At 41.0% G+C, this 25,144-nt stretch overlaps 1 protein-coding gene across 1 annotated transcript in view; it reads right to left on the bottom strand.

Annotated features, from left to right (window-relative positions):
• Window positions 1-23,192, bottom strand: part of LOC130185345 (Na(+)/H(+) exchange regulatory cofactor NHE-RF2) — a 32,337-nt gene extending 9,145 nt beyond the window's left edge. Inside the window, exons 1-3 of the mRNA XM_056401765.1 lie at window positions 22,480-23,192; window positions 21,637-21,930; window positions 1,353-1,574 (exon numbers count right to left, since the gene is read on the bottom strand). Of these exons, the coding sequence (XP_056257740.1) occupies window positions 1,353-1,574; window positions 21,637-21,930; window positions 22,480-22,686 (723 nt within the window). The 5' untranslated portion in view covers window positions 22,687-23,192. The remainder of the gene's footprint in view (window positions 1-1,352; window positions 1,575-21,636; window positions 21,931-22,479) is intronic.
• Between the last annotated feature and the right edge of the window lie 1,952 nt (window positions 23,193-25,144).

Raw genomic sequence — 25,144 nt, forward strand, 5'->3', positions numbered from 1 at the left:
GAAACGTGGGCACATGAGCAAAATCAGGCGTGTAGGCACACAGCGACATGCTGATACAGAACAAACACACCTACAAAGCTACAGAAAAAGCATAATTCTCCAAAGTGGGAACATGAGGGGTTACAAGAGGCCTCTCATGGGATGTTCTCACACCCAGTCAATCATAATGCACTGAAGATATATATATATATATATATATATATATATATATATACACCAAAATAACCCAGTATCATCAATCAATAATCACCTCATTAGTGTGTGTATTAGTTGTCACGATCCTCCTCATTCCTGCTGTGTCAATCAAGTTCACACATGCAAGAAAACATTCACATAATACTCACTATCTTGTGCTCTTATGCTCTTCTACTTGAACTCCCTCTAGTTTACCAAATGAAGCCTGTGGAGTCTCCTCCTCACCTCCTTAATCATTAAGCACACACATAAGAAACACTGCTAACTGCTCCACCACCCACACACATACATAATAGGGGTGTAACACAGAGCTACTATCTATATCTGTATTGGTTTATGTCATAAAAATATCTGTGTTTGGATTTTTACCTCCAAGTGGTAGTGCTTGCACCAGAAGTTAGTTAGATATTGTCAAGATAGCTGTAAACAAAACATACACAGTAACATAATGTTTTAACAATGTACCTAAATGTAATAAATTATAAAACATGATTTGTAGTTGAATACAAATTCCTTCAAACTAGGAAAACACAAGTCTAAAGCTTTGTAGCTGCTAATGGTTCTGGTGGAAATAAATAGTGGAATAGAACAGTGCATGGTTTATCTTTTAAAACTGGATGCTGTGTGTATAAAGGGAGGAAGCCCAGATGAATGTAGTGAAGTGTATATGATAGAGGGCAATAATAGCTCATTGGGTCATATTGCATGATTTTAAAAAGAAGGGGTTGGGCATGCAAAGACAGGACGTCTGGATGAAAATAAAGTTGGTCTGAAGTGTCTATGGAATAAAAAGGAGAAAGCTATTGAGAAAAATCTGAAAAGCTCCCTTAGCTATTTAGCATGTACTTTTGAGATGGTCCCTAAATTCAGTTATGAATATACTACTACTACACACACACACACACACACACACACACACAGAGTGGAAAAAATAACAGGTACAGCATTGATGGCTATTTAATGCAGTCCAATAGAACAACACCACAAGCCAAAAAAGTTGAGTTGAAGTAATACCTCAGTGGCAATGCCAACATAAAGTGAAGTGGATTTACTGCAGGCCTATTGTATCAGATTGCATTACTTCATCAGGTGTTTCTCTTCTTGTATCCACCCCCTGTAGATCCCACACACCCTTCACCCAGACTTTTTCTTCCTACCTCAATGAGTCTGTCTTGTGGCTGGAGCCCGGCCCGGTCTGCAGGCGATCCTGGGTCCAGGGAGCGGATGTACTGTCCGGGTCGTGACCGGTCACTGTGGAGGTTAAAGCCGTAACCCGTCTCAGACCGCACCAGGTGGCACAGACGTGGGACGAGGTTGGATGGGTCGACCTGGGGCCGTGACTGGGACTGAGCCTGGGTGTGAGCTTCAGCCTGAGCCTCCTGGAAGAAAGGGAGAGAAGTATGTATTTGTCCTTTAATAAGTGCCATGTGGAAATCCTCGTCCCTTCGCTTCGCTTTGTCCCTCTAAGTATGATTTTAATTGAAGCTGATTCCATTTTCGCTCTTCATTAGAATCTCATGTGTCACCTGCAAAACTGTGCGTTTCAGATTAGTTTGAATAAAAATGTCTGTTTATATTTATTGTTTAAAAAAACATACAATATCGTTAACACTGAAGTCATTGCATATGTATTTAAACTTAACTTTACCAGTATAACACAAATGTAACAGTGCGCTCACATAATGCAGTTAGTTTACCATTTATAAAGTTGATTATGTAGGAAATTACTATCTAAAGTTAAACAGCTGTGATTCAAACTAGGGACATACAACTGGAATATAGATAAATCGTATAAAAAATAATTGCAAGATACTTAAAAGCCTATATCTTAATCCGTGCAGCGTTACCTATGTAGAAAGATGGGGCAAGTCAGAGTGAGATGCTGCTTTCTGCAGAGCATGTGACGATTTTAAGAGACAGGTGGAAAAAACACATGGCTGAGTCACTGTGGTCATTTATAACAACCACCTCTCAAGCCTGCAGGGTGAGTGTTTCATACAAAAAATGTGGGTGGGATGTCACTCAAAGGCACTAATGATTACTGTATTATAGAAGAATACAATTTTACCAAATCATAAAAAAATCCAGTGTGAATGTGATAAATAGTTTTGAAAAAAACAACCTTTTATTACTTGAAAATCATCCATCAGTAGCTCCTGATTCCCTCTCTTCTATGTTTTCATTTTGTGCTGCCATTCAGTCGTAGAAAACTTATAACGTTTTATTATAGAGCACATCTGGAGTGAAAGCGTTGATTTGCAGCATATAGCTAACAGTTCTAACAGCCTCGGTGACGACATTTATAGAACCTGTATAATTGTGCTCTCCAGTGTGATCACACTGATTTATCACCTACATGCTTGGGGAAAAGAAATGTGCAGTGAGAGCAATGATAGACCATAGCCAGCTCCGTGCCCTCTGCTGATATTAGCCGTGAGGTAACACACAGGTAAAGTGGGTGTTAGGTGACCTGCAGGGGAACCAAAAAATATGGTGCACATGTCCTGTGCATATGACAGATCTGCAATCATGTTACGCAACCTCAGGGGTCTATTGTTTCCACTGCATATGTGAAGCTAGCATCAAGGTCCAGCATGTGCCTGCTAAAAATACATATGGAGTATGTGGGCAGGGTGAGAGAGATACAAAGGTAGTGTAGTGTTTAGATAGGAGAAGATGGCTGATGATTTATCTTGACAGAAAACAAAGAGGACTGCTCTTCTTTGACTTATCATTAATTTCCAGAAACTGTATCTGCCCTTCAGGTTGTTGTGCGATTATTGTAAATAAGTCATGACCGAGCCGCGATCACCACAATACTGCCTCCCACTCTATCCCTCAACCATATAAAAATAACACAGATGGCAACATATAATTTCATTTCAGGCACTGAATTCCTTAGGGTAGCAGCGATCTGGGCAGCTTGCCCTGAGAAGGAAGGAGAGAGAGCGAGAGAGGGAGTAACAACGGAATAATTCAGAGCAGTTCAACTCTCATGAATCCCTCCAGATCCTCCTTTTCCTGACTGGAGAGGAAGTGCCTGGGTTGGGCAGCAGGGGTGGATCTTCCAAGGGAGAGAAAATGTATTAATATAAAATCACATGTATAAGCATCTTGGGATCTAGTCGAAGGAGAAAAAAACAAAAAAACAAAATGGCAGAAAGAAGGAGAGGAGGAAGGGAATAAGCACGGAGGGAGAGAGTGCGTGGGAGGCATAGAAAATTAGATGCAGCAAGAGGATTGAGAAAGAGTTCAAGAAAAGAAACGGAATGAGTGAAGAGTACGTGGAGAAATACAGCAGACGGATAAACAGATAAACAGAGAGGCAGAGTGGTGCAGAAAAATCAAGATGATGGAAGTTTCCAGTAAGAGACGATGGGGAGGAAAAGAGTTTTCAGTGGAACTCCTCTAACATAAACAGTGAGAGTAGCACAGCTGGGAGTCATTATGTGGGGGAGACGCAAGTGTCTGCCAATCTAACCTCCGACTGCCTCTCAATGCCTTTCCGCACCCCACTAATCATCCCCTGGGGCCTGTGCCATCTCTTCAACTCCGTGTTCGTGACGTTAGTGTTCATTTACGTCACTTTTGATTTGGTCTGCATGAGCCTAATTGTGAAAGTTTGTTGCAGGTCTGAGTGTCAGTGATGACGGGCGACAACATGACTCTGCGTGCGTCCTCTGCTCTGTGTCAAAACAAATTAATCTGTAATGGATAAAAGTGTAAAGGATTGAGACTTGTGGTTTGAAAGATTTTAAGAATTTCAGCCAGAGAGGTTTGGAGGATCTGAAGTGACCACACAACTTCGGGAGGCCATCAAAGGAAGTGTGGTCATCATGTTTGTTTGAACTGTGGGTGTTGAAAACTTGAAAACTGGTTTTTGTAAAAAAATATTTTGATAGGAGAGAGAAATAGATGTACTGCCCCCCCCCCCCTTTTTTGTCAGCAAACTAGCTTGTCATCAGGAAAGTGGTCAGTTATCAGCATTGGGCATTTTTTTCAAAACACATATGGTCCCACATGGGAGGAGGAGCAGTAGGAAAAAAACACGGTATCTATGTTTTGCTCCATGCATGTAACTGCGGATCTGCCCAAAACAAGTTCCCATGGAAAATTCTGCAATAAATCAGACTGCTTTTCTAAAAGGAAAACAATATGGAATATTTCATACCTACTACAGAACATTATGGAGTTTGAGGCCCCAACACTACACACATGTGCTGACCCCGGTGTCCTGACTGTGGCACACTGAGAGGATGTGCAGTCAAAGGGACAAGTGCCATCCCATGAATTCCATCAGCTTCCTGCCACAATCAGCCTTTGTTTCAGTCAGTCTCTGTGAGTTCATGTGGGGGAGAGTGCGGAGTACACACAAGACTTGGTGTTTAACGCTGTGGTTGGGTTACACAATTTTGATTACATTAGAAATGACACTTTATTGTTTTTGATTATAGAGCAACTTGAATTGTCACATAAGGTTAGAAGCTTTTTACAGGTGCAGCAGCTTTGACTAGAATTTAAGGCTGACATAACAAAAAAAAACTTGGTCTGTGGTCCACTGTTCATTCCTACTTTTAAAATACATGTCAGATAACCAGAGAATTACAGCAGGTTGTGTTTTACTTATTAGTGATGGGACCACCCTTTAATTACATTTGGATAGCACCGATTGTATCTTGAATGTGGTCGGATGATACAGTTCAGAAGATGCTTGAAAGCACTTGTTATTGTAGAAAAATCAACTGAAACTAGAAGTTCCTTATATAAATGGAGCAGTAACTGTGTCTGCATATGTTGGTGGCTTTATCTGTGCATCTTGTCGGGGGGGGGGGGGTTCTGTGGTGCATGACTAAGAATGAAGACATACCTATTTACATGTTAAATATGAGTGCATATATGTTCACACACAAACATGCATATTTCCCTCTGTGACCGCTGGCAGTGGCGTTGGCAGCTGATGAAACTAGATCGCAGCTTGTTGAATAATTGAGTTGTGGCCTACTGCGATGGATGGATCATGACCGCTGTTAACCCTTTCACAGCCAAGGATCATTGGCTCAGTGTTGGCTCACAACACAGAGAAGTGTGTTTGGTTATGCGTGTGTGTGTGTGTGTGTGCTTGTGTGTTGCTGTTGTACTACAAAGAAACTTAAAATCCAGTGTGTGTGTGTGTGTGTGTGTATGTGTGCATGTTAAGCGTTTCGTCAACATTGCTCTCCCTTGGATGCTTCCCACAGGGGATTATCGTAAACTTAATACGCCCATTCTATTAAATCAGAAGGTCAAGTTTCTTTTGAGCCCAGAGTCAAAAGTATGCAGGTTTTGTGCCAGCGTATATATATGAACTATTTACAGTTACATGTGCGTACTGCAAACACACCCACCACTGTGGATAAACAACAATTTCTTGACCAAAAGCAATTATATATAGTATAATATAATTATGTGTGCATCTACTGAATGCAAGTAACGGGTAAAGTTAAAGAGAATCTTATAACAAGCATATAAGCTGGTGGAAATCAATCGATAAGTCAATCAGTAGATGGCAGTTTAAACAATCAAGAGAGCACTATGTCAAACCCTTCTCAAGGAAAATCCAATCTGCAGTTAAACTAAAAGCGCATTCATCAGTTTTTGTTCCATGGCCCCTTCTTCCATGACCTAGAACTGTATCCCAGTTTGCTAATGTTATTTCACTGCTTGGAAAAAATCTACAGAAGTCAACAGCCTGTTTTCCAGCTGGGTGTGCTGTGAAGAAATTACCATGAGCTTAAAGTGTTCAAAACTGCTGAAAATACTAATTTCTAATGAATGCGATCAATCAAGTTGGAGGATACAGTCAAGTGTAATCCTGTAACAACTGACCCATGGCAATTGTGTCTCTTTTTTGTCAACTAAGTTTGATTTTGTACAGTGTGGATCCAAACAATCCACGCACCGTGTTAGATCAAGTAACATTTTAATTGCACTTTTATAAATAATACTGTACTATAATGCTGGAGATAACTAGCTCTACCCTGCCAAGGATCATCAGCTGGTGAGGATGCAGACTTTTTGCTACAAAAAGGCAACAAACTGTGATGTGACTTTGACCTTTAACCACCAAAATCAAATCAGTTAATTTTTCAGTCCAAGTGAGCATTTGAGAGAAATTCCCTCAAGGTGATATTGAGATATGGCATTCACAAGAATGGGACGGAAAACCATAGGCTTAAAAATGGAGCTCTGAATGGAAATGTTGCTGACGTTGCATGACGTCCTGGCGATGTACAAACAACAGAAGCACATGGGACTTAAGCTGATGTCATGGTTGACAACCAGTTGCCATGGAGACAGCAGTGGAACCAGTGGAGCCAGTTGTACTCGTCAGTGACAAGTGATGCAGCTTCAACATGAATTTTAAAACAGTCGGACTACATACATATATAATGTTTATTTTCTGACCACTGGCACATAGTTCTGTGTCTGTGTGACACTGTGATACAAAGACTACAACTTCTCAAAAGTTTGAGCAAAGCCCATATGAGGATTATTTAACAGGGCTTAACCAAATCAGGAAAAATTGCTTTGCATTAGACATTCTGGTTAGTGTGTACATGTGCATGTGTGCATGTGTGTGCCCCACATGCAGCTGCTTCAAGTGTTGCTCAATCAGAGAGGAACAGAGCCGACCTGGCCGGTGCTCACACTGGGCGAGAAAGAGAGAGGAGTGAGAAGGGAATGAGAGAGAAAGGAAATGACAGGCAGCTGGAGAAAAACTGAGAGGGATTCGGGGCTAGTTAAAAAGATGATGAAGGAAAGGGGGATAGGAAAAAAAGTGACAATGAGCTACGACAGAGAGAAGATAAAGAGAAATAGGGCAGGCAGAGGGGGAGATGATGCACAGCATGTGGAGGACAAGAAGAACATGAGAACACGAGAACTGGCCAGAGAACTCGATAACCAACAGTTTTTCCCACTGGTGTTGTGGTGTGTTGCGTAACAGCTCTGTGACACGAAAGCTAGCTGTGTGTGTGTGTGTGTGTGTGTGTGTGTGTGTGTGTGTGTGTCTGTGTGTGTGTGTGTGTATATTTTTGTGTGTCTAGTGCTGCTCTACCAGGACAGACCTGCTGCGATCTGTTTACAAAGTCCCCTGCTCTGCTGCAGTGTGTGTGTGTGTGAGTGTGTAAACGTGCGGTACCTGCTGTTTAAGTGTTTCCTGTGCTCATACCTCAGAAGCAAGTGAAAGAGAAAGAGAGAGAGAGAGAGAAAGATGGGAAGGATAACGTGACAAGAGCCAAAGAGCGACAGTGCAAAACAGATTGCAAAACTGATGTATTAGTCATGGATTAAGTTGTCGTCCGGTACTGTAATGTACTGTTGACATCGATCAGATCTATCATAGTAACTAGTTTTACTCTACACAAGAAATCTGGGTCAGTGGAGGTTTGAGATTCAAAGTTGGACTCCTGCTATTTAATCCAATTTGGTGGATGAAAAGAATAGGTTGACATTTTGGGAAATATGCCCATTCTAATGAATCTGGTTCGCTTTCTTGTCAATGTAAAGATTGATACCACAGTTGTGTCCTCTCGTGTCTGCATGGTTAATATGTAGCTGATGCCAGCAGCTGTTAGCTTAGCTTAGCATAAAGAATGGAATCAGGGGGGAACAGCTAACCTGGCTCTGTCGGAAGGTAATACATAGGTGTTAGTCAGTCTGCACATCGCTATCTTCTTGTGAGTGAGGGCCTGTCATTGTGCCTTGATCTCCAGTTCCTCATAACTGTCTGTATTGTGTTGTTTATTATTGTGAGGGCAGAAGTTGTGCCTTGATTTCACGGCCACAACTTTCAAGAATTGTGCTGCAGGGGATATTTATTTTTTCTAAGAAGAGCAGTAGTACTTTGCAATGATCACTTTATAAATGTCAGTCCACTTCAAATGGAAAGAGGCAGCATTTCTATTGTGCTAGAAAGTTCACAGAGCGAGAAATCAATGATGGACGGAAAAGAAATTAAGATACTGAGCTAGATCCAAATGCATCCATGTCCTTTCATTCAGCAAAAAAGCCATTTATTAGCCTACTGATATTGATGTTTGTTGTCATTTAACACCTGCTGAAGATGCCTGCAGCTGGTGTATCAGCTGCAGGGCTGAAGCTGCAATGATCTGCAAAACCCCTGTGAGTGCAAACATATTGTACGGGATGTTGTAGCTCGAGGCTGAACTGTCACTTAGCACAGATGAGATCATGACGGACATGAAGGCGCCCAGCTTGACTTATTATGAGAATAATTTGCAGGAATTAGACTCTGCCTCTCCAGCATAGTGTCACTTTATGACGTCAACGGAAACAAATACTTTTCTCCCAATTGCCCAACATTTCTGATCTAAAAACAATGAGCCTTGGAGATGCCAAAAACAATATATATTTCACTGCACATGTTTTTGTCCTTTGTCACAACCGACACTGCACCACTCCTACTCCTTACACTCTTGAAGGTTCAATGGTTAAACTGCCTTATGAAGTTCAACATCAGTGCTGGAAGAAAAATTCAAAATCAGAAAACTCATAAGTGATCCAAACACATTGCTTGTACTCAAAGCAATTAAATATAAAGGCTGAAACTACTGGCATCTGAAGAACGAGAAGTCGCTGTCGCCCACATGAACCGAAGGCTCTGCTGTAATGTGAAGAATATGTGCAAAAGCCCCATGGTGTGGTCCTTTAATGGTACTACTGCTGATCGCACATAGTTCAAACAAATATGTCCCCTTGTTGCTGCCATTCCTTGGCTCTGGAAGTTCTCAGGTCAGCTGTGTCTCTCAACAGGCTGTGTGAGGAGTTACTAAAGATCTACACAACACACCCCATCAAAATGAGTCCACAAGATGAGTCGAATCTTCTCTACCGACCACATTTGGGAAATTCTCCTTTTTATTCCTCAGAGCAATTTTCTCCGAGTGGAAAAGTTTTTTTTGACTCCAAAATGTCCTTGCTGTGGAAAAATAAGAATTTATAGACTCAGCTGACAGCTCATTATTTAAGACTTAATAGTACCACAATAAGCTAGTTTTTACATTCTAGCTTGCATTATTTTGTCTATTAAAAAGGCTTTTGTGACTTTTAACTAACTTAGAAGCCTGAAGTTGACTTCTCTCCCACTGAAGTGACTTTACAGTACTGTATGTTTGTTTAATGTTGTGTCTTTATGAAAATGCTGATTATCTTTCAATTAATCAGGTCAAAAAACTTGAAAAATACACATTGCAACTTCCCAGCACAAAGTGACGTCTTCAAATGTCTTGTTTTGTCTAAGTTCAAATCCCAATTGTTATTTAGTTTATTTAGTATATATGACAAAGAAACACAGAAAATCAATCAGTTTGAGAAGCTGAAAGCTGAGAATGTTTGGCATTTGTTTTCCCTGTTTATGCATGAAAATGTGTCATTTCACATTCATTCTTGAGGCCAGTTCTTTAGCATCAACTGTACATGTCACAGCTTTAGTTTCCACGAGAAACTGCTGTATGGAGCTGATTTCATTGTCATGGACCCTTTTCATGCTACAGCAGCTTGTGGACACTGCAGATGAAAAAGCATGAAAAGCATTGATGTAGACAAATAACCCAGCCAGACTGATACTCAGTATCAGTGTCCAGATAACTGACTATGTCAAAACAGACTCTCCCCCTCATCGATTTCAGCTGACTGTACGATAACGGGTGTCTCAACATATCCAAGTGTGTCTGTTTCATTTTCATGGTCAGAGCATATCATAAGGATGTCAGTGAAACTAGAGGAAAGAAGGCCAACCAACAGGTGGTTTAAACCCCTCCCATGCATTTTCTCCATCTGTCTCTCACTATCTTTCTACACTTCATTCTTCCTTAAGCTCCTGTTTGTTTTGCATTTCATCCGTCCACCCTCCATGTCATGGCATTTCATGTCTTCCTTCAGCCCAAATTCTTTAACCCTTTCACCCTTTTTCTTTTACTTTCTCTCCGCCTCTTATCTTTGAGTGCCTCGTGTTGCAAAACATTCACATGTAGTTTTCAGCAGCAGCACTGAAGAGGCTGCAGAATACAACATTTCTGCCGATTTGCATTTAAATGTCAATTTAAATTGTGTGGGCTGCTGGCAATACTGATATATTCAGCAGTTATGTGCTGCTATGTGTGTGCATGTGTGTGTGTCTTCTCTGGTTATTTTCATCTATCTGTTTTTCATGTGTGACTGTACAGCAGTTTATATTAGTGATGTGATGTGTGTGTGTAGGTCCACACCCTTGTTATCAGTGTGTGGCAGATATCCCTCGTCCCTCGGGAGTATACGGTGGTGGTGGTTGTTGGTCTGTGTGTTTTTTTTGAGGGTGTTTGAATGTGTAAAAAATGTGTGGATGATGTGAGTAGAGCTTAAAAAGACAGCTGATTAATTGATGAGTCAGAAAATGTATCAACACCGATTTTGTAATCGATTAGTCATTAAAGTTTTTTGTTTTTTTTACAAAAATGTGGCAAAGTTTCTGATTCCAGTGTCCAACATGTTGGACTATTCTAACATGTGTAGACTAAACAATATCCAGTTAATTGAGAAAATTCTCTGCAGATTAATTGTCAATGAAAATAATCATAGTTAAATGGTTGCAGCCCTGTATGTGTGTGTATTTAAACCCTTAGAGGGAGGAAGAGGTACTGTACATGTGACATTGTAGAGACACAAACATGCTCTGCAGGGGCCTCACAGATGACACCGGGCCAAAGAGTTACGTACCTCTGTGCATGTGAGTGTATGTGTGTGTTTGTGTCTGCAAGATGCACATTTCCTTCTCCTACTTTCCCAGGCATAAAGAATCAATTAGAGGGGATTCCTGTCCCCTGCTACCCCACACACATCCTCTCTCATACTTTCAACACATACTAACCTCACCTCACACACATAAACTAAACCTCCCCTTGTCGTTTGTCAAGTGTTACTCAAGCATCTATAGAACTCCCAGTTGATTCATAAGGATATGAAGCCTCTCTCCCATCGCATCTACTACGCTCCCACAGACAGAGCAAAGCATGGCCGCAATTAAACTGATCCAAGATGCTGATGTGTGAGCTCAGCGAAACAGAGCAGGGGCCAGTGAGACATAAGAAACAATCACATGAGTGTGTTCTTTTAAGTGTGTGTGTGTGTGTGTGTACACTCGTTGTGTGGGAATGTGTGCTGGCTCACAGCTGTGAGTGCAGGAGGGAGCAGAAACAAACTGTGAAAATGTGAAGGGATTGAACATGCTGAGTGGTCAGGAGTAGGTAAAAAAAAAAAAAACCTGTGTGAAACAGCACAGTTGTGACAGCAAGGCTGAAATTGAGAGTGAATTTCTTGCTAGTCAAACCAGTAACACATAACAACAGAAACACACAAGGTTCAAAGCTGTGGTCACTGCTTTCAAGGACTTCTCGGAACCATGAGACACAACAATGAAGAATTTCTTGCTGCCTGCCTCTCAAGATCTTTGTTTTTACAGTGTTTTTTTCTCCTTTTCTCCCTCTGTCTTGTATTTTCTGGTGATGCTTTTGTGTAGGCAGCACAATGATCGATCCTCATCCTGGCTACAGCCAACCTACGCTCCACTGACATTCTCACGTCCAACAACTGATAGTTAAAATATGAGATTAAGTAAATGGAGATGGAGTAGCAGTGTAAATGTATGTTTCCCAAACTGCGAGAAACTCATCAAATACCAGCGTTAATGAGCTCTTAAAAGGATGTAAGAGATGAGTCCCAGATGATTCAAAGATGGCAGGAGATCGCAGGTCTGTTTTCCCACATTCTGACCCACTAAGAGCTATACAAAAGTAGTGCAATCTATAAATAATGCTGACGATTTGGGTCAAGTCTTAATTGCTACAGATACAATTTGTGGTTCATTAAAGAAATGTTAGAGCTTCATAGTCGGCATAATTATGGTTTGGGTGATAATAATAAGAAAAATTCAAGCCATTCATAGCACTTTTCAAAACAAAGTTATAACCGGTTTACAAATATTAAAAAAGTCAAACTAGAAAAATAGACGACACAGAAAGAAGTTTATGAAAATCAATTACAGATTTAAAGGAGGTCACTGATGTAGCAAAACCAAGGCTGTTCCAGAGTTTGGAGCCCTTTATATTTAATGTACATACTGGCTCAAAAGCTCACACATATATGTTGGAGCCAGACTGTGAAGTGCTTTAAAAGTAATGAGTAAAATCAGTTTTAGTCAACTGGAAAGTGCAAAGAGGCTAAAATTAGGGCTGTATATAGGGATCTCTGTTTCTTGTTGCTGTTAATGGTCTGGCTGCAGCATTCATTAGGTGAGTTACTATAATTCATTATTGAAAAGATGAAGCATGAATGCCTTTAAAGTGATATAAACAATCAGATTTTCAAAATAATAGGAAGTTGATGAAAACAGGACTGAAGTACAATATTACAATTAAGAATATTAGATTAGCATCAAAGATTACTGACATTTCTGCCACTATAGGCTCAATGAAGGGAACCAGGTTATTTAATCTATCAATAAATTCTGATGTGTTTAATGAAACAGGGTTATTTCTTCATTGAGTTGGAGGATGTTATTAGACATTCAACATTTGCTGTCAGTCAGACGGTATTGAAGGACTTGATTTTGCAGATACATACAGTTGCGTGTCATCTGCATAGCAACGTAAAGATATTTTATGATTATCTGGCAAGAAAACAGAAGAGGACCTTGGATGGGGTCTTGAGGTACTCTGCAGGTAAACCAATCAAGAGCAGTGTCTGCAACTCCTAAAATGTCTCTTAGAAAACAAACTAAGATTAAGATGTACTGTATAAAATGCAGATCTTAATTCAAATAAAATAAGGGCCCGATTCTTCAAGAGTACCACTAGCAAGGAGCAGATTATTGGTCTATGTTAGTAGAGTAGTCTCAGTGCTATGCTTTGCATGAAAGCCAGATTGAAACTTGAGGTCATGGAAAAGGCGGTGCTCTTTATTATTTCATATCAAATTATGTAAGCGTTGTAACTTAATCCATGACACAGTGACAAAAACATTTCCTGTAGCGGTCAAAGAATTATTTTTGTTTGTGCGTCTGAAGACAGGCAGTCAGGCCAATGTCTTCTGGTTTAACAAGGGCAACATTTGAATATATTATCAGCTCTGCATGGGGAGATTACAAATGGAGACACACAGCTGTGTTCACTCTCAAACACACAGGCACACACACACACACGTACACATGTTAAGCACAATACACTCAATTGTGCTTGTTCTCTCTGACATTACCCACCTTACTAAATTCCACTCTTCCTTGATTCCCCCAACACACACACCCTCTTTCCCCAGTTGTGACCCTTCCACATCCTACAGGCTGTGTTTTTACTCCAGGAATTTAGTATTACCCCCCCCCCCCCCCCCCCCCACACACACACACACACACACAGACACAGACACACTGAATCTGGACCCCTGCATCTTGATGTAACGCAGTTGGTATTCAACAGAGGGGGGAGGGGGCCTTGAACACCAGCTCCAGATGTTAGGAAAAGAATCACACACTCCCTCTCGCCAATGTAAGGTCACTTAAAATAAAATTTATGTAAATTTATATTCACCTGAGAGCTTACATAGATAGTTTTATTCTAAGAGCAAGCTGAAATATTCATATTCACTTCAAGCAAATAGGAAAACTGGCTGGTTGGCATGCCAGGTTGAATAAAGATTAAAAAAAATGAAATGCCTCCTCTTTGCCAAAAAGAGATATTGTTTCCATGCTCCCACATCCACTGCACCGCTGCTGTTCAGCCCTTGAAGTAACATTACATAACCAAATGCCTTATTTTGTCAAAGGAACATTAAACAACCTGCACATTTATCTGGGTGGCAGAAATCGTGCACAGATGATCACACAGGCTGAAGTGCTGACTACCTCCAGACAACTCCTGCACTATAAGCTGTTTCATTAGAACTGACATGCAACATCTTTTTCCTATTATCGCAGGCAAAATGAGACACCGAGCCAAGGAGCAGGGCAAGCAAGAGATGTGACTCTCCCAGTGTCGGGGAGCCTGACCTGAGCCATCATCTCATTTTGTATGGTTAGAAACTAATAGCTGGAGATGATCATATTTTAGCTGCCTGATACATAAAAAAAAGCAGAAATGAGCAGTTTATCTTGTCACAACAGTCTTACAACATGTACAAAGTGATACAGAAAAACTGGGACACATGAAAACATGTTTGCTGCAGTTGTGGGTTTATTTACGGTATTATGGCGACTAAATATCAATGTAGAAATCACTGTTTAATGCCAAACAGATGCATTTTCCTTCTGTTTGTTCTGACCAACGACCTCTGTTCTTTTGCTCTTCCTCAGAGATCCACGAGTGTTGCTATTTGTGTTTATTCAGCCCTAACCCCATGACCTCAAGCCCTGACCCTTAAACGCTGTCCTCTCTTTCCATGCTTTTCTCACGCAGATCGCTTTCACTCAAATGCCACAATCCACAACTTCAAAAATGAATCGATCCTCAAGATGCAAATGTATGAGGATTTATAGTTTTCTGTTGAAGGATTTTGAATTTTGTCACTCTGACACGTGTGAATATGGGCTCAAATTAGGGTCAGTAAGATTTTGAGCTTGTAAAGTGATCTCCACAAATAATTCCAAAGTTTGTAGATGTAAATCAACATTTGTGAACCTGTAAAATGAATCTGCACGAGACAGTTTGTGCAAATCTAGAAAAGATTTGAATTTGTAAGTAGAATTACCGCCTTGTGGTTGTATGCCTACGCTAATCAGTCAAGTTGCAGTTTACATCCATTTCTGTCCAGACTTTTACTAGACTTTGTTAAGCTTTTTTGTTCCTGTTCGCTATATCTACAGTATTAGTGTGTGAATTTATTAAGAAAAACAAAAATCACAAAATAAAGCTGTAGCCGTGACGGTAAACAGTACCTGAAATATATGATGTTGCTGCAAAGAAGCTACAAATTCTGAAATATGGATGCTTCTCACACATCTTCAACCCAGCAGCACAGAAGATTTGTCCAATCAATAGAGTTTCATTGTGGGCATCAAAGATTATTGTTGCTAATTCAGTATCTGACCAAATGTAAAATATGGTCACAATCTCCCCTGTTCCTGACTTACAGTGCTGAATAATGACCAGAAAAGTGTTTTTGCTCAACATTATGATGCCACAGTGAAGTAGACCTTTGACCTTTTGGATATAAAACATAATTTTATCCTATCAGACATTTGTGTGAAATTGTGTCAATAATTAGTGTATGATTTCTTAAGTTATAGCCAAAAATGTGTTTTGTGAGGTCACAGTGATCTTTGACGACCAAAATCTAATCAGTTCATCCTTGAGTCTCTGTGGATGTTTGTGCCAGATGTAATGAAATTCCCTCAAGGCGTTCGTGAGATATCGCTTTCACAAGAATGAGACGGACGGACCCAAAAACATAATGTGTCTGGTCACGGCTGTTGCCAGCACGGCGGCACAAAATCAAATAGAGACAGTGTGAATAAAATGTGTCAACAATTACATCTGTGGTGGGGTTGCACAAAGACACTGTCGCTTTAAAAGCTCAAAATCTTACCGACTCTAACTTGAGCCCATATGTGTTCCTCTCATAGTCATACACAAATACGCACATAAACTTGTACCTTGTGTTAGTTCAGAACACATACTGTATAACACATAAAATATGAATCTTCAAATGTCACACAAAGCTGTATTACATTCTTGACCACGCAAAGACATACAAACACACACCCCTCCTCTCTCTAAAACTGTTTACCAGATGTGTGTGTGCGTGCGTGTGTGTGTTTGTGTGTGTTTGTGTGTGCACTCTACTGAGGGCAGATGATCTCTAGCAGAAGTTTACTGCAACATAAAGTGCTGTTCAAATGTTAACCTGTGTGCTAGCAGTCAGGCCAGTCACCTGGATGCTACAGCAGTTTCATATTGAGCTGTATCTGTCTGAGCTGAGCTATTATATGACGCTTTAAGCTCCAAATGTCTTGGAAATAACCTTATTAAAGGTCAAACTCAGCAACGCCACATCAAAGAGAAAAATAAAGGCATCGCAAACACATTTATGTGTGCGTTTGTGGCCCACTGAACTCCATCGCGTCCCTTTTTTCACCTCCCCTCTTTCCCTTTCTCGAACACTTTACAATCGTTTTATTTTGTATGTATTTTTTTCCAGCGCACTAATTCTACTGCGGACCATCACCATATCAACAACTTTATGTGTACTTCCTAACAAGGCCAGTGTGACAAACCAGGAGAGCAGCAAGACTGGAAAGAACAACAACAAAAGACCACAATACATTTGTGCCTGTAGTGGAGGCCTCACTACCAACAGAGAGGGAAAATTCAGGCCAGGAAGAACAAACTATATCTCCCCCAGAACTTCCATAAACAAGCCAGCAATATATCTGCCTCTTGGTGGCTGTGGAATAATAATGACTCATATATTTATGCATTTCACTCATTTTTTAGCTACTTTTGATTCATGCTCAACAATTCAGTCATCCTTTATCTTCTCATCAAGCCATGTGTATGTGTTTGCAAGTTAAAAAAAGGTTCTGGTGAGAAAGTGACACCTGACACTTTATCTTGGGCTTTAGTGTTAATGACACACCCACATGGCACGCCTCGGTACATGTGTGCGTGTGCAAAGGGGAGAGAGACAAGCACAGAGACAGAGCACTGACACCTCAGGTGTGTGTTAAGGTAAGATGATCCATCTCATAGTGTCATAGTGTTCTTGTCCTTCAAATGCCTCTTCCTTTCTCCCTATAGGACCTGAGCATCAATCATTGTTCCTGCTCAACATGTTTGATGCAGTTGGCGAGCTACCATCGTGCCTTCAAGCAAACGACTCAACAGGAAAGTGAACAGAAAATTGTTTGCGGGAGGACAGCGAAAAGGTGACAGAACTGAGCTCATGCCTCAATTTGATACAATTTCCTCTGTTCTTGTCACAGAGAGATGGACTGAGAGCAAGACAAGATTTCTTTAAAGTGTTGTTCACACTGTGGTTTAGTTCAGGTCTGTTTCATACATTCCACTTCAATTTACTTTGCTTTCCGATTATTAACTACGATATATTCTAAAAGGCATGTAAAAGACACACAATGTATAATATTCATATACAAGATTATTTTCAACTGGAAATTCACACGCTGTTTTTTCTAATTAACTGACATTAGACTCACATTTACTGCATGAAAAAGAAGGATGTCTCTACTTCAAAATAAAAAAGTTGTTTGATGGATGATAACTATGGTTTGATGAGGACAACATCAAGGGCAATATTTGATGTAACTTCAGCTCATGGGTTTTGTGAGCCAGACTTGATCAGACAAAAAGGCTCAAAAATTGTTGAGTGTGGGTCTAAAGTATGAGAAATTTGTGACAGCAGCGTTTATCTCCAACATTGGCCCTCGAGTCATCAGGCCCAACAACAAAACAGATTTCGACTACACACAAGCCCATACGCTTAAGGTTGTGTGCTTCACTGGTGCTCATGGTCAACAGTTATGGCCTATTAAGGCCTGAACATTGGATTTCTAGCAGCCTTGACTCAGTTGTAATCCTGTAGCGCTGAGGAGATTTCGTGAGGATGTGAGGAAGAAGCAGAAAATCGTTTTTTGCTCATGGTTTATAGTTTGTGATACTGGGTTAGAAATGCATAGGGGAGGACAGAAGCGCGGTATTGCTGAGCACTCATTATGTTACTAATGTCACAAAACTCATTTTTCATTTCACTATCAACAGTATAACACACGTAAATCATCAAATTATTATTCTATTTAAAGTTAGGACCAATTGTTACACACAAATATTTCACATTATACCTATTTGATTGTCATCCAATGGTGTGTCACATGACTATTTTGGCCTCAACATGATCGATTGATGATCGAGTGATCACGATTGGCAGTAAAACTTTGATATCCCCATCCCCATCCCCACCACCACCCCTTCCACCACCCCTTCCACTACCCCCTCCGAAAAAAGAAAAAGAAAATAAGAGGTCTGGACTGAACCATGGATCTGAAATGGGAGAGTAAGGGAATTGAGAATGAAGGGGTTAAAAAAAAACAACCTCCACAAACTGCATGTAGACACACAGATACAGAAGCACTGAGTCTGCGGGTCAGCAGTCTCCCTTTGACTGTCTCTGCTGTGTCACAAATCAAGAGGAAGATAAACACGAGAGGAATGCAACAGAAAAGAAACCTGGGGGATGAGTGGTCATAAAACAGAGGAAAAATACAGACAGGGTCATGTAACCTGGGGAACACACACACAAACACACAAGAAAACCTCTAGTGGGGATATTTATTGGGCAAATGTGCAAGTGATTACAGTTGCAGAGAAGGTTTCTACTGTGTCCATGTACTTGCCTCGATAGTCTGTGTGTGTGGAGTCTATAATATGTGTCCTGTAGGACCTTAGGCTGTAATCTGTAGCTGCTAAAAGACCTTATTTTCCTTAGCAGGGGTTTTGAAAGGCTGACACTGTGGGCCCCTCCTCTGACAAAAGTGGGGAAAACACAGACCCCCCATCTACTTTCTTCTGTTTTTTGGGGGTGGTGGGGTGGTGGTGGTGGTCAAGATCTAAATTCTGGAACTACAGTTTTAATAATCTGGGGGGGTTTTAAGGAATGTAAACAGGAAGTATGATGTTGGCATGGAATCAGATCATTAGCTGTAGGCTACAACTTGAGTCCAGTTTCTTTGAGCCTGTAATTGTTTACATTTCGCAAGCTGACACAACTAAAAGTATGCTGGATTAGCAGTTCCTGTTTGCAATTGCAAACCATGGATGCACAGACAACTGTTGCTGGATCACTTTGATACTGAAGACAACTTAAAAACATAATGATTCTCAAGCAAGTTCTGGAGTTGTAGGGAGCATCTTTTTTCTGTGATTTCGAAGTGGATGTATGGACGTTTACTCATGATGGACATCAGAGACAATGTCTTCAGGAAGTCCCACTGAATCTAAAAATATGTGTATCATGTCTGTAAATTCAGATTTGACTGAGTTTTAAGTTCAGCATTATACTCTAATGCTGCAATTGGGTGTTAAGACTTTTAAAGTACCTTAACTGCCTCTGTGTGCTGTTTATTAGCCACTGCTGCAGCTGCAACTGCTGTCTGTTGGTAAGTGGGCCAAATCAGAAGCCAAACTCCAACAGCCAACTTCCTCTGTTTCACGCACCTGCCGGTTTCACCTCAGTATCTTTACCTCACATCTCTCCCTCCGCACCTCTCTTTCATAGTAACATTCAATATGAAAAACACAATCTGCTCAAAGTAAAGTAAATGGTACCGAAAGCACAACAAGATAAAACAGTATTACCCGTGCTGTGCAAAACCTGGTAGTCGAATCTTCAGACTGTTTTACAGTCCTCAGCAGAAGTAAAGGTGCTGAAAACAGACAGTTCAAACATGCGTATCCCTGTGTGCACATACATATCCACAATCACTGACATACTGGCACATGCACAGTATGCCCCCCCCCCCCCCCCCCCCAACAGTGTGTGACTCCATTTCCCTGCAAACCTTCCCAAATATCTTCGAGGTTGTTATTGGCTGCTCTTAGTCTCGGGTTAGCTCGGTCCAACTGCTGTCTGCTCTCCCTCCTTCTTTTCCTTCTACCTTTACTTAAAAAAATATAATATGAGAGAAAATGTGCTGCTCTCAGCACTTTCCTACGGATCAGAGTAAGAAGAATGAAACATCTCATAGCAAACTGAGCAGACCATTACAGCTGTGAAAGGCTATTTATGTTGTTTTTAGCTCCGATTGTTCAGTTGGTGATTAAAGGCTTCATCACTGATCAGTCTGTTTTCCCCTCTGCTTTTGTTGTGGTAATTACTCTGCAGGCTACTGTGTACAAGACATAATATGCTGTATCAGCGTGGAGTGTCATGGGAAAGGACACAGAGACATCCAAACCTTTACAGACTCAGAAGGTACCAATCAAGTGACAGAGGAAGGTTTCAGTGCTCCAATGTTCTGTCAATGTTCCCTGCATATATGAAGTATTTTTAGTCAATTAGTGTTTAACAGAAGCTCAAGCATCTTTGTCCTCCAATTTTCCTGCTTTTCGTTTTGCTCAGCTAATGCCTTTTGGCCCATCCTGCTAAACTTTCTTTCCATTCTTTCATTAGAGTCATTAAAGTCTGAGAGAAACGAGAGACCTCAAAGCATTTCCTGAGCCTTAGCTGGGGCCAATCCGACCCCACCAAGTGCTGGGATTTCTCCCCACGGGTCACAAAGCCAGAGCTGAACAAAGACAAACACACACATTTAAGGTTTAACTGATTGGCCCTGTCACTGCTCTTGTAGAAACAGTGCCGCTCACATATTGGCAGGGCCAACCTAAGTGAAAACACATGTTGTGTGGATGCAGAAAGCAGAAGTTGAGTTGAGCGGCCTCGTCTCGCTGATAGGGAGCACGTGAAACCGAAGACGATCAGATCTTTGCGTTCCAGGAGAGACACAGCGGACGGAGACACATCCTGTTTTCATGTCAACATGGAATAATCAAACAGTGAATTATAAAAAAAAAGAAGAAGAAAGAAAATATAAATGTATGGAACGCCTATTGACCATTATGCAGCAGTGTCAATAAGTATGTATAGATAAACACATGAAGATGAGCTGTGAATGGCTTGTAAAAAACTATCCCTCTGGAATATCATTTCACAATAGATGTGATATCTACGCTATAAAACAAAGGCATTCAGAAAATCTTCTTATTCATAGTTTTTTTTTTTTTGTTTTTTTACGATTTCCTGGTCTGTAGAGTCACTGCGTTATCCATTCCCAGATTCCTAACTTCTGACAGGTCCTACCCTCTGACCCTTTCTTGCCTTCTTTGACCTCCAACATAACATCTGGACTGCTTTCAGACCTTCCCTCAGGACACAACGTACATAGACAGACACACACCACACATGCATGGAAGGCTGCAGAACAGGATGGAAGCTCGCATGCCATCCATTTAAATCTAATATCAAACTGGCAAAGCAGCGAGAAAACAAGTCTGGGGTGAAAGCTTGTGTGAGCTGAGGACAGTCTGTTCAAAGAGTTGACTCACTACCTGCAATCTGTTCGCTAATGTGTTTAGTATTTTTAACTCTTGTGTTTGGGAGTACACAAATCTCTAGGAATGTTTTGTTTGAGTGTCTGAGAAAGCTTGTATTTTTAGGCTAAAGCTAGTTATTTGTTGGTTTCCCATCTTGTTTACACTGATAAAAAAGAGACACTGACTTCAAATTAACCTCAGTTTCACATATGGTCTGTTAGCTATTCCCAGTTGAGAGAACAATGAAATAAAAGTTTAACAACACTCTTATTACATTCAATCGCACATGTCCTGCGTTGATGGAGGACCAGCTTACCTTCTTTGCAGCCTTCGACGGTGACCTCCTGGTGGGCTTCTGCACCTGGCTGCTCAGCGTGGCCGGCTGCTTGGACACTGAGCCGTTCTCACGCTTCTTGCTGGGGGAGGATGGGACCAAGGATGGGGAAGGAGAGGGGGACGCCGGGGGAGAGGATGAGGAGGGATGCCCTGTCCCGAGAATGGCCATCTCCTCTGTGGCTGTGAGGCGCAGGCTGCGCAGACTTTCATGGGTCTCATGGTCCACCACCAGCAACCTGGTCTCATGGTCTACGGCTTTGATCCGCTGTACCACCTGAGGGACGGGATGGTATTTTAAGACACTGAAAATTGTTTCCTTTGAAAAAGCAATGAACGAATCCTAAAACTTGAGCGTAGCTGAGCTGTGTACAAATTCACCAGTGAGCTGGTGATTTTCAGCAGAAACACCAATGGGAGAGGTGAATATTGTATATAGCTTATGGGATCCAAAAGTAGACAGTCTTGTGAGTCCGCCTGAAGCCCATTGTCAGTACATACCTTCTTCCCAAACAAAAGGACTGTGCAGGTGAGTTACAGTCACATGAAATGGAGTTTGTGATTGGAAAGTGCAAAAACTGATTTTTAATAAAGGCAACACGTGTTTATGTGTGGGCAAAGAGTTTCACAGTTAATAACTTGCAGACGGTTGGTTTATCGTGCCAGGAGGAGGGTAGTGTGGGCGTCTGGCTGGCATGATTGTTACCGTCATATAGCGCACTGTGTCAGGATGCACACATCAGTCAGTGTCACCTATTGATGTTCCCCTGCACAGGCGTCCTGTGACATCAGTTATTGCCACAAATCTGAATGCTCATCTACTTACCTGATGGTGTGTCTCCTTCTCCACGTTAACCCCATTCACTGCAACCACCCGGTCCCCAGGGCGCAGCCCCGACTCTTCTGCAGGGGAGCCAGACTCCACTTTGCGGATGAACTGTCCGCTCTTCCCTTTCTCGCCATGCAAGTGAAATCCATACCCGTTCTCCCCTTTTGTCATGACACAAAGCCGCGGTTTCCGCTCGCTGGCCATTTCCCCCTGTAGTTCTAAACCTCCTGCAGAGTTCAGTTGAAGTACGATAATCAAAATGCACAGATGGGGGAGTTTAGGAGAGCGGGCGCAGGGCTAAACTTCCACAGAGCGTAAACATATCTGCCCGATACGCACGCTCTCCCCCATACTAAAGCAACTCAAAAACACAAAGTTAGCAGCTCCAAAATGCACGCAAAAGAATAAATCACACTTTACTAAACGCATTCAATAAGGCAGCAAATATAAACTTTAAGAAAACGATGCAACCAGTCCACCAGATCGTGTGTCTTGTGTCCAAGCTGAGGCGCACTTCTGGCAACTCCAAAACTGATCCGTGCACGGACTTCAGAGCCTCCAGCAGAGCATCATTAATGTTACTGCAGACGTGTTCAAGTCGAAGACATCACCTCTCCCTCGACGTTTATCCATAACAGCTGGTCGGAGAATATGCATTCACTTATACTGTAGTTTGCGCCCCTTGCGCCATTAGCACCACCTACCTCCAGCCCGGCTACCTGTTTGTTTCTCAGAGGGAACTGAAAAATTCAGGGCAGAGAATGAAGATTCAGAACGATACAATACCGCCCCTGGGTGGTAGGAAACTGTGAGCCATATAACAGCACTAAAGTTCTTATGCAAATACAGGATACAGTCCTGTATATTGTATTGAGTTTATGCCAAGATGGCCTATGAAATAAGAAGAAATGTTCAATAGAAACATTTCCTGAATTATAACCACGGCTTAATAGCCCTTTTCATTTATGCTGCTCTTATTACCATTAATGACTGAGACTTTGCAATTCCTCACGTTGACCAATGGAGGGCAGTGAACAGTCATACACTTAGGCCTACCGTCCACTCACCATGGTGTGAAGGTGGAAACAACAACATACATACAAAACTTCCAGTCAAAAAACATTCAGCAGAGCAGCTGTGTTCCGAAGCTATAATTAAATCTCAAAAGACACAGCTAGGGTCAGAGACTTAGTGTCAGACCAAAACTTGGGGAAACTCATTCACGCCTCTACATCCCCTAGAGTTGATTATTGCAATGCTCTCCTCACTGGTTTACCAAATAAGACCATGAGACAGACACAACTTATTCAGATGCTGCTGCTAAGGAGAATTCAAAGTTACTTATCGTCTAGAAGTCACTAAATGGTCTGGGCAATACAAATAAATTTGCCTTACCTTGCCTAATATTCTGTCCCCCGCACACTCACAGAGGCAGTATTATTGCAGGGCTCGTCAATATAATGCATTACAAGGAGCTGCTGTTTGATAACATACATAATAGAGACACTAGTAACATTAGTATACTGAATGTAATTGTGGATATATCTAAATAATAGTTATGATTTTCAGTAGGATTATAACTCCCACTTCAGTTTGGTTACTTCATTTTAAACGTATCCCCAGAGGTGTAAACATGCCACCATGTGTGCCTTGAAGATGGTATGTACATCTTTGAGAGGATAGACTGGTATAAAACTGTTATTAACAGCCCTTTAATGATACTGTTACCAATACTGATGTTACTGTTGTTTGTAATTAACAATTACTATTGAGACTGTGTCGTTTGACGTTGATATTGTAGTCTTGCAGTTCCTTGCTGTGATCACTAGAGGGCAGTGTATGCTCATGGTTTCAAATACACGATTCTATAACTCAATCATAGGCTATGTGACTTTAGATTCATGAATATCTTTGGCGAGTATTGAAATAAAATGTATACATTGTTTTTCTTCAAGATAATTATGAAACTCCAACTACCTTTACGGAGAAAGAGAAAATCACTGCGGATGTATTCGTGAATCATTTCACTGACATTCATTCCTCACAGGTGTTAGTAAGTAAGCTGTAAGCTGACATGAAGCTGGTGTGCAACAGGTTAGACTCCAGACTAGAAAACAGTCATTAAACCAAATCCTAACTAGCAATTATTGTCAGCACTTCTATTCCTGTTGTTGTTTGTAATAATCACACTAATATTGAGTTGTTTACACTGTTACCCATCAATTTAATGTAGTGCTGTAGTTTCTCACTGTGACCACTGGAGGGCAGTGAAAATTTAGGATTTTCAATACAAACCTTCATTCTTCTGACGTTAAACCAGACACAAACACTACTAGACTCTCACTTCCGGTCAAATTTGTCAAAATAAGACATTTAAAAAAAAAAAAATTCTGTCCACCACAAGTAAATGTAGGTGGACAAAACTTTCACAAAATGAATATGTCAGATTGTAATACATGGTGGTGTTGTTTGATAATAAAGTGCAGACTATATAATAGATGCAGATATAAATAACATCTATAATAACTATGAATACATTTATTGATGCCGTTTAGAATAAGAATTATATAATTAATAATTATAACTAGCACCATCTGTATTATTCCCAATGATAAGGAACATACAGGAACTGTTGGTCTGTTATCTCCAGAGCAGAAAACAA

Source organism: Seriola aureovittata, chromosome 17 (genome assembly GCF_021018895.1).
Source record: "Seriola aureovittata isolate HTS-2021-v1 ecotype China chromosome 17, ASM2101889v1, whole genome shotgun sequence".
Taxonomy (NCBI): Eukaryota; Metazoa; Chordata; class Actinopteri; order Carangiformes; family Carangidae; genus Seriola; species Seriola aureovittata.